This window comes from Simochromis diagramma, unplaced genomic scaffold (genome assembly GCF_900408965.1).
Source record: "Simochromis diagramma unplaced genomic scaffold, fSimDia1.1 OVJJ01000097.1, whole genome shotgun sequence".
Classification (NCBI taxonomy): Eukaryota; Metazoa; Chordata; class Actinopteri; order Cichliformes; family Cichlidae; genus Simochromis; species Simochromis diagramma.
In genome coordinates, this window is record NW_024387319.1 from 858914 (window position 1) to 871629 (window position 12716).

The 12716-nt window shown below is 41.0% G+C and overlaps 1 protein-coding gene across 6 annotated transcripts; it reads right to left on the reverse strand.

Moving 5' to 3' along the window:
- Positions 1-288: 288 nt before the first annotated feature.
- Positions 289-11391, reverse strand: LOC120717269 (zinc finger protein OZF-like). 6 transcript variants are annotated; one of them, XM_040005199.1, is made up of 4 exons: positions 10945-11391; positions 9698-9792; positions 3629-4558; positions 289-1317 (listed from the first exon to the last, which is right to left on the reverse strand). In XM_040005199.1, the coding sequence occupies exons 2-4, from the start codon at positions 9713-9715 to the stop codon at positions 760-762; spliced, it is 1506 nt and encodes a 501-aa protein (XP_039861133.1). In that variant the 5' UTR covers positions 9716-9792; positions 10945-11391; the 3' UTR covers positions 289-759. The 6 variants fall into 6 exon arrangements, with proteins under 6 accessions (XP_039861133.1, XP_039861132.1, XP_039861131.1 ...); XM_040005198.1 differs by having other exon boundaries at positions 9698-9789; positions 11251-11377; XM_040005197.1 differs by having other exon boundaries at positions 11251-11368.
- Positions 11392-12716: the final 1325 nt, after the last annotated feature.

Below are 12716 nucleotides of genomic sequence, written 5' to 3' on the forward strand. Positions count from 1 at the left end.
AAATCTGGTGATTCTTTGTTTTTACATTCATCGGGTTCCAATCAGCCCCAATATTAAAGAGAAATCAAAAATGCATGCCATTGAAGAGTTCGGGTCTTAGGAGGTTAAACTTAATTTGATTATTTAAATATAGTTTTTTTATGAGCATTGATCTTTAGAAAAAAAATATTAGTGTAACACTAAAGTTGTTCTGCGTGAAAGGATTCGTGTCTCCAGCTGGAATCAAACGTTCCACTCGTGCAAAACACTGCTTACTGAAGAGTGTCAGAGCAGACAGAGGCACATTCATGGGTTTAAGGTGTTTATTGTCATTCCAGCACATGCATTTACATCGAGTGAGCTCTGCACTCAACTTCCACATAGAGTATTTACAGTATAAGAAGAAGCATGTTTACAGTGTAGGAAGAACAGTCGGTGTGCGTGTCTGCTGTGGCGGGGACGCTGCTGCCAACAACGCTCTGGGAAGCCTTCACCGCCCTCAGTGGAGCCCTCTTCTCTGCCATAGAGCACTTAATAACAATAACAATACAGAGGAAATATCCTTAGTTTTAGTATTAGTTAGTTTGGTGAACATGAGGCATTCGTGGACATCTTCACTGAGACCCACAAGCAACAGAAATAGAATAAAGTACAGACAGTAGTGTCTAGATGCATGCTCAATCATTGAGTATATTCTGTTCTTCTGGATATGCCGTTTTCAGCCGAAATTTAATTTAAGATTCAGGGTTCAGAGCTAGCTCATCAGATCCAAGTGTGACATCAGCTGACACTCTTTACAGGAGACTCCATCTGAACTCTGTGGAGCCTGATCTCAAGGTTTTTAAGTCCGACCCTGAAACCAGAAGAGGATCTTTCTGTCTCTTCAGAGTCATTGTGATCCAGTGATTTCAGTTCTGCAAGATCATGCTGATAAACCATGTAGTTGTCTTCCTCATGTGCACGTTCGTGAATGTTACGATTACTTGAGTGTGAGAAGCTTTTGTTACAGTGGCTGCATTTGTATGGTTTCTCTCCTGTGTGGACGCGTTTATGCACTTTAAGGTCACCTGTAGTGATGAAGGATGACCCACACTGGTCACAAACGTGCTCTCTCACACCATTGTGGAAGAGTTCATGTTGCTTTAATGCACTTGGAGTGGGGAAGCCTTTCCCACACTGTTTGCAGTAGTTCAGTCTTTGTCCAGTGTGTCTACGCTGATGCCATATCAGGCCTTTTTTCTTCTTGTAAGCTTTTCCACAAAGGTCACAACAAAACGGTTTCACAGCACCACAGTGACAACAGGGCTGACAACTGGATCCATCTGTGTCGCTCTGCCTCTAAACAAAGACACAAAGACAGTGTAAGTCAGGGAATCCCTCAACATTTGTATCCTGAACGTCGCCTAAAATGAAAAGCATCTCTGTCCCACAACACTGTAACAACACTAATTTAATACTATACAGGGAGTGCAGAATTATTAGGCAATTGAGTATTTTGTCCACATCATCCTCTTCATGCATGTTGTCTTACTCCAAGCTGTATAGGCTCGAAAGCCTACTACCAATTAAGCATATTAGGTGATGTGCATCTCTGTAATGAGAAGGGGTGTGGTCTAATGACATCAACACCCTATATCAGGTGTGCATAATTATTAGGCAACGTCCTTTCCTTTGGCAAAATGAAGGACTTGACAGGCTCAGAAAAGTCAAAAATAGTGAGATATCTTGCAGAGGGATGCAGCAGTCTCAAAATTGCAAAGCTTCTGAAGCGTGATCATCGAACAATCAAGCGTTTCATTCAAAATAGTCAACAGGGTCGCAAGAAGCGTGTGGAAAAACCAAGGCGCAAAATAACTGCCCATGAACTGAGAAAAGTCAAGCGTGCAGCTGCCAAGATGCCACTTGCCACCAGTTTGGCCATATTTCAGAGCTGCAACATCACTGGAGTGCCCAAAAGCACAAGGTGTGCAATACTCAGAGACATGGCCAAGGTAAGAAAGGCTGAAAGACGACCACCACTGAACAAGACACACAAGCTGAAACGTCAAGACTGGGCCAAGAAATATCTCAAGACTGGTTTTTCTAAGGTTTTATGGACTGATGAAATGAGAGTGAGTCTTGATGGGCCAGATGGATGGGCCCGTGGCTGGATTGGTAAAGGGCAGAGAGCTCCAGTCCGACTCAGACGCCAGCAAGGTGGAGGTGGAGTACTGGTTTGGGCTGGTATCATCAAAGATGAGCTTGTGGGGCCTTTTCGGGTTGAGGATGGAGTCAAGCTCAACTCCCAGTCCTACTGCCAGTTTCTGGAAGACACCTTCTTCAAGCAGTGGTACAGGAAGAAGTCTGCATCCTTCAAGAAAAACATGATTTTCATGCAGGACAATGCTCCATCACACGCGTCCAAGTACTCCACAGCGTGGCTGGCAAGAAAGGGTATAAAAGAAGAAAAACTAATGACATGGCCTCCTTGTTCACCTGATCTGAACCCCATTGAGAACCTGTGGTCCATTATCAAATGTGAGATTTACAAGGAGGGAAAACAGTACACCTCTCTGAACAGTGTCTGGGAGGCTGTGGTTGCTGCTGCACGCAATGTTGATGGTGAACAGATCAAAACACTGACAGAATCCATGGATGGCAGGCTTTTGAGTGTCCTTGCAAAGAAAGGTGGCTATATTGGTCGCTGATTTGTTTTTGTTTTGTTTTTGAATGTCAGAAATGTATATTTGTGAATGTGGAGATGTTATATTGGTTTCACTGGTAAAAATAAATAATTGAAATGGGTATATATTTGTTTTTTGTTAAGTTGCCTAATAATTATGCACAGTAATAGTCACCTGCACACACAGATATCCCCCTAAAATAGCTAAAACTAAAAACAAACTAAAAACTACTTCCAAAAACATTCAGCTTTGATATTAATGAGTTTTTTGGGTTCATTGAGAACATGGTTGTTGTTCAATAATAACATTATTCCTCAAAAATACAACTTGCCTAATAATTCTGCACTCCCTGTAGTACCTGCACATAATACTACAATAATACCACAACATTACTACAGTACCACTGTACCGTACTACCACCAAATATCACTGCAACACAGTACTAATGTAATTTACAGTCCTGCCACGCCAGTGCTTCAATACTACCACCAAAATACTTCAAGTCCAATCAGTTACTACAATAGTAATACAATAGTATAATACTAATAATCCAACAATACTGATGAATATCAAGCTAATACAACTACAATATTACACTAACACTAACATATTAGTCCAAATACTTTAACAGTTCTGATATTACACTGCAAATCATACAATCATACAATCCTATCAGCAGCGTTTTATCTAAAATAACACTGTGGCCTAAACTTTATTTTATGATACTTAAATAATGTGTATTGTATATACACCTGAGCAGAAATAATAATACTGAGGCATATTATGAAACCAACACAACCTTAAATACTGCAATATCAACTTTAGCACTACGAATGAGCGACCATTTATTTCTATAATGACTGTGAAAACAACAATGTCCGAATTGCCCAGTGCTGCATTTACATGCATTACATAATACAGTTTACTGAGCGGTCGTCCAAACAACCAGCCTAAAACGACAAGATTAAAAAAACCCAACAACTTACGTCACAGTAACTGCACTTGTACAGTCTCTTTCTGGTGTGACTCTTCTGGTGCACTTTCAGGGAATTTGGAGCTTTGTAAGCCTTATCACACAGCTCACATTTAAATGGTCTCTCCTCAGTGTGGGTAAGTTTGTGGATTTGTAAGTTGCTGTATGTAACAAAGCGTTTGCCACACAGATCACAGCAGCACACATCCTGCCCGGTGTGAATGCGCAGATGTTTATTTCGGCTCCCCAGATGACTAAACGTTTTTCCACAAACGTCACAGCTGTATAGCTTTATTCCAGAGTGGGTAATTTGATGAATCCATAAATTTTTCCTGCAAGTAAAAGCTCTGCCACACTGATCACAGCTGTATGGTTTAAGTCCGCTGTGGATCAGCTTGTGATTTTCCAAGCCTTCTTTGCGGGTGAAACACTTCCCACACTGATCACAGCTGAATGGTTTAGCTCCGGTGTGGAAGACTTCGTGTCGTTTTAGGCTCTTCATTTCAGTGAAAGACTTTCCACACAAGTCACACCTGAATGGTTTCACTCCACTGTGGATGACTTTGTGATTTTTTAAATGTCCAGCTTGAGTATAAGACTTTCCACACAAGTCACACTTGAATGGTTTGAATCTATTGTGGATGACTTGATGATTTTTTAAATGTCCAGATCGAGTATAAGACCTTCCACACACGTCGCACCTGTATGGTTTAATGCTGTGGATGAATTTATGCATGCTCAAGCTGCTTTTCTGGGTGAAACTCTTCTCACACTGATCACAGCTGTATGGTTTAATGTCACTGTGGAAGACAAGGTGTCTTTTTAGGCTACTCATGTGTGTGAAAGACTTCCCACACTCATCACAGCTGTATTTTCTCTCTCCCTTTCTTCTGTGAGGTTTGTCGGCCTCCTGAGAGCGCTGACTTCCTGCTCCATGTTGGTCCTGCAGTGACAGAGATTCAAAATGAGGTAATGAGTGAAACGCAATTATGGAACATCCATCCATCCGCCAATTATCAACAACAGGGTTGTGGTGGAGAATTAAGGGTTATATTGTGGAAACGCCACTAATCTATTGCAGGGCTAACACATACAAACAGACAACCTTTCATGCTGACGGCCAGTTAAAGGTCACTGATTCAACCTAAGATAACCTTCTGACTGTTTCTAATAATAGATCCTTGTACACCTGATGCTGAAACAAGAATGTGCATTTGGCAGCAATGCTAATTACAATATGGGCAATGAGTACCGACTGCCGTCACCACTCGGTACCAGACTTATTAGTCACTTAATCTTAGGGCTGCTCGATTATGGCAAAAATGATAATCAGGATTATTTTCACTGAAATTGAGATCTCGATTATTTGACGATATTTATTTAACAATAACAATGTGTTGAATAATGACTTTAAAGATTGTCAAAACATAATATAAAATAGTGTGCAAATACTGATAACAGTGCAAATGTTTGCAATATAAAAAATAAATGAAAAATGTAAACATCTATGTTTAGTGAACTTTGCAGTGTTGCTCTGTGGTGCAGCTACGACACTGTAGCAAAGTTTACACACTATGTCTACTTGATCCATGTCTGACTCGCCAACCCATAATGTTTCCACACCACTGAAGTTTTTTTTAACCTCTCTTTTCAACCAACAGCAGTCACTCTCCTCTCCAAATAACTTCTGCTTAGCTTCCCGAGCTTCCCTCGGGTCCTCTTAATCAGCGGTCCCCAACCCCCGGGCCTCGGACCGGTACCGGTCCGTGAGTCGTTTGGTACCGGGCCGCGAGAGTTGAGGCTCAGGTGTGAAATGTATAGTTTTCAGGGTTTTTATCGGTTTTCAGCGTTATTTTGTTATCGTTTTTATCGTTTACTCGGTTTTCCTGGGTCTTTTCATGTGTGTTATGAATAAATTTTCTTTTTTTCGGTACCGGTACTAGTTTTATTTTGTTGTATTTATCTGCGACACTTTAAAGGCCGGTCCATGAAAATATTGTCGGGCATAAACCGGTCCGTGGCGCAAAAAAGGTTGGAGACCGCTGCTCTTAATTGTTGTGACACGTGTTCGAAATGCAGAGAGGTGCGCTCGATTTTCCGCACGGAGCAGCGCGACAGTAAAGCACGAGGGAGGGGCTAATAATCGGCTCAGTCATTTTTAATGATCGTTGAAAGCCCAGATCGTAATCGTGATTAAAATTCGATTAATTGAGCAGCCCTACTTAATCTAATCTGTTTAATCTAAGTCTCATCCTTTTTTTAACACTATCAGAATGAGATCACAGATACAAGCGGCAGAAATGTAACATGGCATTTAATCTGTTATTAGACTCAATTGGCTTCTCTCAAAATGTAAAAGAACCCACCCACCACTTTAATCACACTCTAGATCTTGTTTTAACATATGGCATAGAAACTGAACATTTAACAGTGTTTCCTGAAAACCCTCTCCTGTCTGATCATTTCCTGATAACATTTACTTTTACAATAATTGATTACACAGCAGTGGAGAGTAGACTTTAACAAAGTAGATGTCTTTCTGAAAGTGCTGTAACTAAGTTTAAGAATATAATCCACCCACTGTTATCATCTTCAATGCCCTGTACCAACACAGAGCAGAGCAGCTATCTGAACGCTACCCCAACAGAGGTCGATTATCTTGTTAATAATTTCACCTCCTCACTACGTACGACTCTGGATACTGCAGCTCCTGTGAAAACTAAGGCCTCAAATCAGAAGTACCTGACTCCGTGGTATAATTCTCAAACACGTAGCCTAAAGCAGATGACTCGTAATCTGGAGAGGAAATGGCGTGTCACAAATCTAGAGGATCATCATTTAGCCTGGAGAAATAGTTTGCTGCTTTATAAGAAAAGCCCTCCGCAAAGCCAGAACATCGTACTATTCATCACTGATTGAAGGAAATAAGAACAACCCCAGGTTTCTCTTCAGCACTGTAGCCAGGCTGACAAAAAGTCAGAGCTCTTTTGAACCAACAATCCCTTTAACGTTAACTAGTAATGACTTCATGAACTTCTTCACAAATAAAATTTTTATCATTAGAGAAAAAATTACCAGTAATCATCCCACAGATGTAATATTATCTACAGCTACTCTTAGTACCATTGATGTTAAGTTAGACTCTTTTTCTCCAATTGATCTTTCTGAGTTAACTTCAATAATTACTTCCTCCAAGCCATCAACGTGTCTTTTAGACCCCATTCCTACAAAACTGCTCAAAGAAGTCCTGCCATTAATTAATTCTTCGATCTTAAATATGATCAACCTATCTCTAATAATCGGCAATGTACCACAGGCCTTCAAGCTGGCTGTAGTTAAACCTTTACTCAAAAAGCATCTCTAGACCCAGCAGTCTTAGCTAATTATAGGCCAATCTCCAACCTTCCCTTCATATCAAAAATCCTTGAAAGAGTAGTTGTCAAACAGCTAACAGATCATCTGCAGAGGAATGGCTTATTTGAAGAGTTTCAGTCAGGTTTCAGAGCTCGTCACAGCACAGAAACAGCTTTAGTGAAGGTTACAAATGATCTTCTTATGGCCTCTGACAGTGGACTCATCTCTGTGCTTGTCCTGCTAGACCTTAGTGCAGCATTCGATACTGTCGACCATAATATCCTATTAGAGCGATTAGAACATGCTGTAGGTATTACAGGTACTGCGCTGCAGTGGTTTGTATCATATCTATCTAATAGACTCCAGTTTGTGCATGTAAATGGAGAGTCCTCTTCACACACTGAGGTTAATTATGGAGTTCCACAGGGTTCAGTGCTAGGACCAATTCTGTTTACATTATACATGCTTCCCTTAGGCAGCATCATTAGAAGACATAGCATACATTTACACTGCTATGCTGATGACACCCAGCTCTATCTGTCCATGAAGCCAGATAACACACACCAATGAGTTAAACTGCAGGAATGTCTTAAAGACATAAAGACCTGGATGGCCGCTAACTTTCTGCTTCTTAATTCAGATAAAACTGAGGTTATTGTACTCGGCCCTGAAAAGCCTAGAATATGGTATCTAAGCAGATTCTTACTCTGGATGGCATTACCTTGGCCTCCAGTAACGCTGTGAGGAACCTTGGAGTCATTTTTGACCAGGACATGTCCTTCAACGCACATATTAAACAAATATGTAAGACTGCTTTCTTCCATTTGCGCAACATCTCTAAAATTAGAAATATCCTGTCTCAGAGTGACGCTGAAAAACTAGTTCATGCATTTATTACTTCCAGGCTGGACGACTGTAATTCATTATTATCAGGATGTCCAAAAAACTCGCTGAAAAGCCTTCAGCTGATCCAAAATGCTGCAGCAAGAGTCCTGACAGGGACTAGAAAGAGAGCATATTTCTCCTGTTTTGGCTTCCTGTTAAATCCAGAATTGAATTCAAAATCCTGCTCCTCACATACAAGGTCTTAAATAATCAGGCCCCATCTTATCTTAATGACCTTGTAGTACCATATCACCCTATTAGAGCACTTCGCTCTCGCTCTGCAGGCCTACTTGTTGTTCCTAGAGTATTTAAAAGTAGAATGGGAGGCAGAGCCTTCAGTTTTCAGGCCCCTCTTCTGTGGAACCAGCTTCCAGTTTGGATTCGGGAGACAGACACTATCTCTACTTTTAAGATTAGGCTTCAAACTTTCCTTTTTGCTAAAGCATATAGTTAGGGCTGGACCAGGTGACCCTGAATCCTCCCTTAGTTATGCTGCAATAGATGTAGGCTGCCGGGGATTCCCATGATGCATTGAGTTTTTCCTTTCCAGTCACCTTTCTCACTCACTATGTGTTAACAGACCTCTCTGCATTGAATCATATCTGTTATTAACCTCTGTCTCTCTTCCACAGCATGTCTTTATCCTGTCTTCCTTCTCTCACCCCAACCGGTCGCAGCAGATGGCCCCGCCCCTCCCTGAGCCTGGTTCTGCCGGAGGTTTCTTCCTGTTAAAAGGGAGTTTTTCCTTCCCACTGTCGCCAAACTGCTTGCTCATAGGGGGTCATATGATTGTTGGGTTTTTCTCTGTATCTATGAAGCGCCTTGAGGCGACTTTTGTTGTGATTTGGCGCTATATAAATAAAATTGAATTGAATTGAATAGAAATGAGTTTTATCCAAAAGGTGGGTGTGAGTTCAGTGATCCAGGAGCAGTTCAGAGTAGAGCCGTGACTCCTCCACATTGAAAGGTGTTCCAGCTGGGCACATCTGGGAGGAGGCCACCTACTGGCCAACCCGGGAATGGTTCCATTTTTGAATCGATAAGCTGGAGGAGTATTAATCGTTTTGTTATTTTAGATTTTAATTTTTATCAAAGTGGTCATCATAAATTTTGAAACCAGGTCCATCATTCATAACGCGTTGCACAATGCGCTGTACTTTTCAGTCTCGGTTTATTCATTTTTCGGATATTAGTTTGTCGTGTTTTAGTGATACGTGAACATCTTTGGCAGTAGTGTGTTTTCACATCATATCTAACATCGGTATGTCGTTGTCTGTCTGGAGTATAATGTGTAATAGTCATAATGAATGATGCGAGGTGCGGCACAGTTAAACTGCTGGATTTATTGTTGAAGAATGTGATCGATGGCTTGTTCTTAGTTTTTGACTTTAAACTTTTTTAAATTTAACTTAATATCTAAATGTTTCTTAGTTTTAGATTAGTCAGTCTAATATTTTTTCCTTGTTTAGTTGACTAAGAAATGACTCTACTGGACTGTCCCTAGTAATAAGGGATGAGAATTTCAGGGAAAAATATTGCTCTGATCTAACTGGGAACTATTCTAATGTTCTTCAATCATCCTCCAGCTGAACTTTTCTCAAATGACAATGCATAGTTGTAGCAGACTTGTGACCGCCTAGCTTTCCTCACTGGAGTCTGCATTGGACCACTTTTCTGTTATGTTTTACTTTACGTTTTAAGGACATGGCTTTCAGATTTTGCACAAAATGCTCAAGATCACAATAAAACTACAAGAATGTTTGGGTGCTTGGAAACAAAATATGAAGAAATGAGGCTGTAGACTTGCGCACAGTACTGTGATATACTGAGATATTTTTCTCACGTTTTGTGTCGAGCTCATTGTTTCCTCTGTAGCGACTGAGTTCAGTCCTAACGGCTAAAAATGTTCCTCGGCTTCTCCGTCAGACTCTTCTCCTGCTGGGACACAAAAACAGAACTTTAAGGATTAGGACATCATTTTGATCCCTGACAAAAAGAAGCAGAGAAAATAAAAATTATCTTCTAAATAGAAAACATTAAAAGGAGTGATTTGTTCCAGAAGCTGCAGGATGGTTTCTACCGGATGAAGAACAACAGTCACTGCAGGAATCAACATCTGCACGTTGATTTTCTGTTAGAGGAACAAAGTGAATGCAGACACACACACAGACTCTCTCCAAACCTTTAGAACAAAAGCTGTCCAACTTTGTCACAAAGTTACTCCAGTTTGACCCCACCCTCATCATCACTGGACTCAAATAGGAAGAAGCATTTATGTCTGAATGCTATTTGTTCATTACAGCTCATTAGAATACCACCTTCTCCTCTAAGCTGACCATCAATCAACTCTATACTGACCAGCAACTGGATGCTTCACTTTCTGACTAACAGACCCCAAAGTGCAGGGCTGGGGAACCAACACCCTCCACCTTCAGCCTGAGCACAGGTGTGCCTCGGTTTTTAAAACGATTGTATTCCATCACGGTTACAGAGGGGAAAAGGGCACAGAAGTGTGTTTCTGTACCACTGTTACGTATTTTATTTTGTCTCGTCTCTCCTGCCGCTTGTGTTCGGTTGCTGCGTTGTGCCAAAAAATGATCGTCTGCCAAACCCTGATTTCCGGTATTTGCCAAAAACTGATTGCTTGTATTTAAACTGCTATCAATAACTAGTTATGTGTGTTTATGTGAAACATATGCTAAATGTATCCCTCATAAATGATATGCAAGTACAACAACAAAGAGTTATAAAGATACTTGAAAAACAGGTCATTTTTAAAATTGATATAGAACCCCTTTGTAAACCCTGTTCACTGAAGTCTATTTAACAACATAGGTAAAGATATTGCACATAAAAACACACAGAAACATTGGAAATCGCTTTTTGGCACTACAGTAGTGTAACCAAGCTCCTCTTAAACCTCCAGCTGGTCTGTGCAGATAGCAGGCCCCGGGTTCTGTCTCTTTAGGTGCGGAGCTGACCATCGTCAAATGATAAACGCGTGTGCGGGAAGAACAAGAATACTGGAAAGAACCGACCAGTTTATGGACGCTGGCTAATTTCTAAACAGGCATCTGCGCGGACACCTACATCGGTCTGTAGCTTTGCGGCTCGAAAGAGACTTTTCTGAGAAAAACAGCGCGACGGCGGACTGTTGTGTGGCGTTAAAAACGAAAAGCAAAGACATGCATTTTAAAGACGAAATATTCGGTGTTTTCTTTAATTATTATTTGTATTATTTGTATTGTTCTGCTTTGTGGGCACCTCCCACACGTCAGTCTGACCATCAGCAGTTAATGCAGAACAGCGGCAGCACCGAGGAGAGCAGCAGAAGACCTCTTCAGGAGCTAAACTCGGGATTAACTGAGCTCAGGCTAAATTTAGGTCGGTGCTTACCTTTAGATGAGCCACAAAACGAGAGAAAACTCCTGCCCGATGAAGCCGGACCGCTCGTTCCTCCTCCTGTTTTCTGGCGTTGACAAATATCAATAGGTGGTTTACCGCCACCTGCTGGTGTGGAGGAACTGAAATACGACTCCATATTGAACTTCGATTTTGAATAAGTTTGCTTCCTCCAGCGTCAGACTTCTGGCAGTGTAACAGAAAATGCTCGGTGGATTCACAGCATGGATCACAGTTTGCTGCCGAGCTTCTCTGTTATGATCGGTGACTTGTTTAATCCAGTGTGTCTACTCACGAGACTCAGCTCTCATGTTTTCCTGTGAATCCTGCAAAAACAACTTCTTCCCCTCGCTGTTTCCCTTCAGTTTCTGCATCATTAAGCTCTGGATTTCTAAACCCTGACACCGGAGATCCTTTGTGGCCTTTTCTCTGCTACAATAAATGATCCTCTGATTTGATTCACTGGACTCTTTCATGCATTTGTATAACTGTTTGCAAACAGACACGCTATCCTTGGTCTTCTTGTCAGTAATGTAAAGCCTGCTGTGATGTCAGAGAGGATCCATGGCTGTATTGATGTTGTTCTCTCTGATTCAGTTTCATAGACATAGACAAACTTCATTTTCTTTTTCAGCAGATGGACCCAAACTGTCAAGGCTCAGAAATGTTGAAGGCAATAAACCTCAGTCCTTCACAGATATGTCTGTCTTCTGATGACATCAGGATTAGAGCCTGATTTGGTCACACTGATCACAGATAACAGAAACAGTGACATCTCTCCAAGAACCAGACTAAGCTCACACACTGAATGATTTGAAAAACAAAGCATCACAAAACTAGACTACCTGCACATAACGGAGCATGAATGCTGCCCAGACATTTCTATCTTGGACTGAACCGATCTCAGATTTTGGCCCTAACTGTGGACCGCTATGACAGGTGGTGTAGTACTGATTTACATTAAAGATTCTCCTCTGGCTTCCTTCACTGCAGTGTGTCTGCCAAAAATATTGAATATATTTTTATTGATCAGTCCTGGAGGCAATGAACACTTTGCTATTTATTGTACCTCTTCTACAGACAGAGATGTCCCGGTTGCCAAGTTAAAATCCTTATTAGCCAGTTCTGGCGTGACGTTAGATCAGCTCTATAAAAACTAATAAAAGCTGGATGTATTTAGTGTTTGGTTTCCCTCAATCATTACTAGAAACAACGAAGCTGATAAAAGCTCAGTTTTTTTTTCTCACGCACATCTAAACAACATGTATTGAGCAGGACTGGGGACAGACTGATGAGAGGTGCCGACCTGTGAGTGGACCATCAGCTTAGATTAAATTGAGCCATAAATCCATCCATATTACTGTACTGTATTTTCATAAAAAGGTTAGATGACACCAAATTATTGTTTTTCAAATATCAGGTTCTTAAAATGATTTCTTAATGTGAAGCAGTGATCAGCA

What these genes read in the sequence shown, in the direction of transcription:
- LOC120717269 (XM_040005199.1), bottom strand. An exon ending in ACAAGTGCAGTTACTGTGAC is followed by an intron (nt 1,318 to 3,628) that starts GTAAGTTGTTGG and finishes GTCTTTGTTTAG; the next exon opens with AGGCAGAGCGACACAGATGG.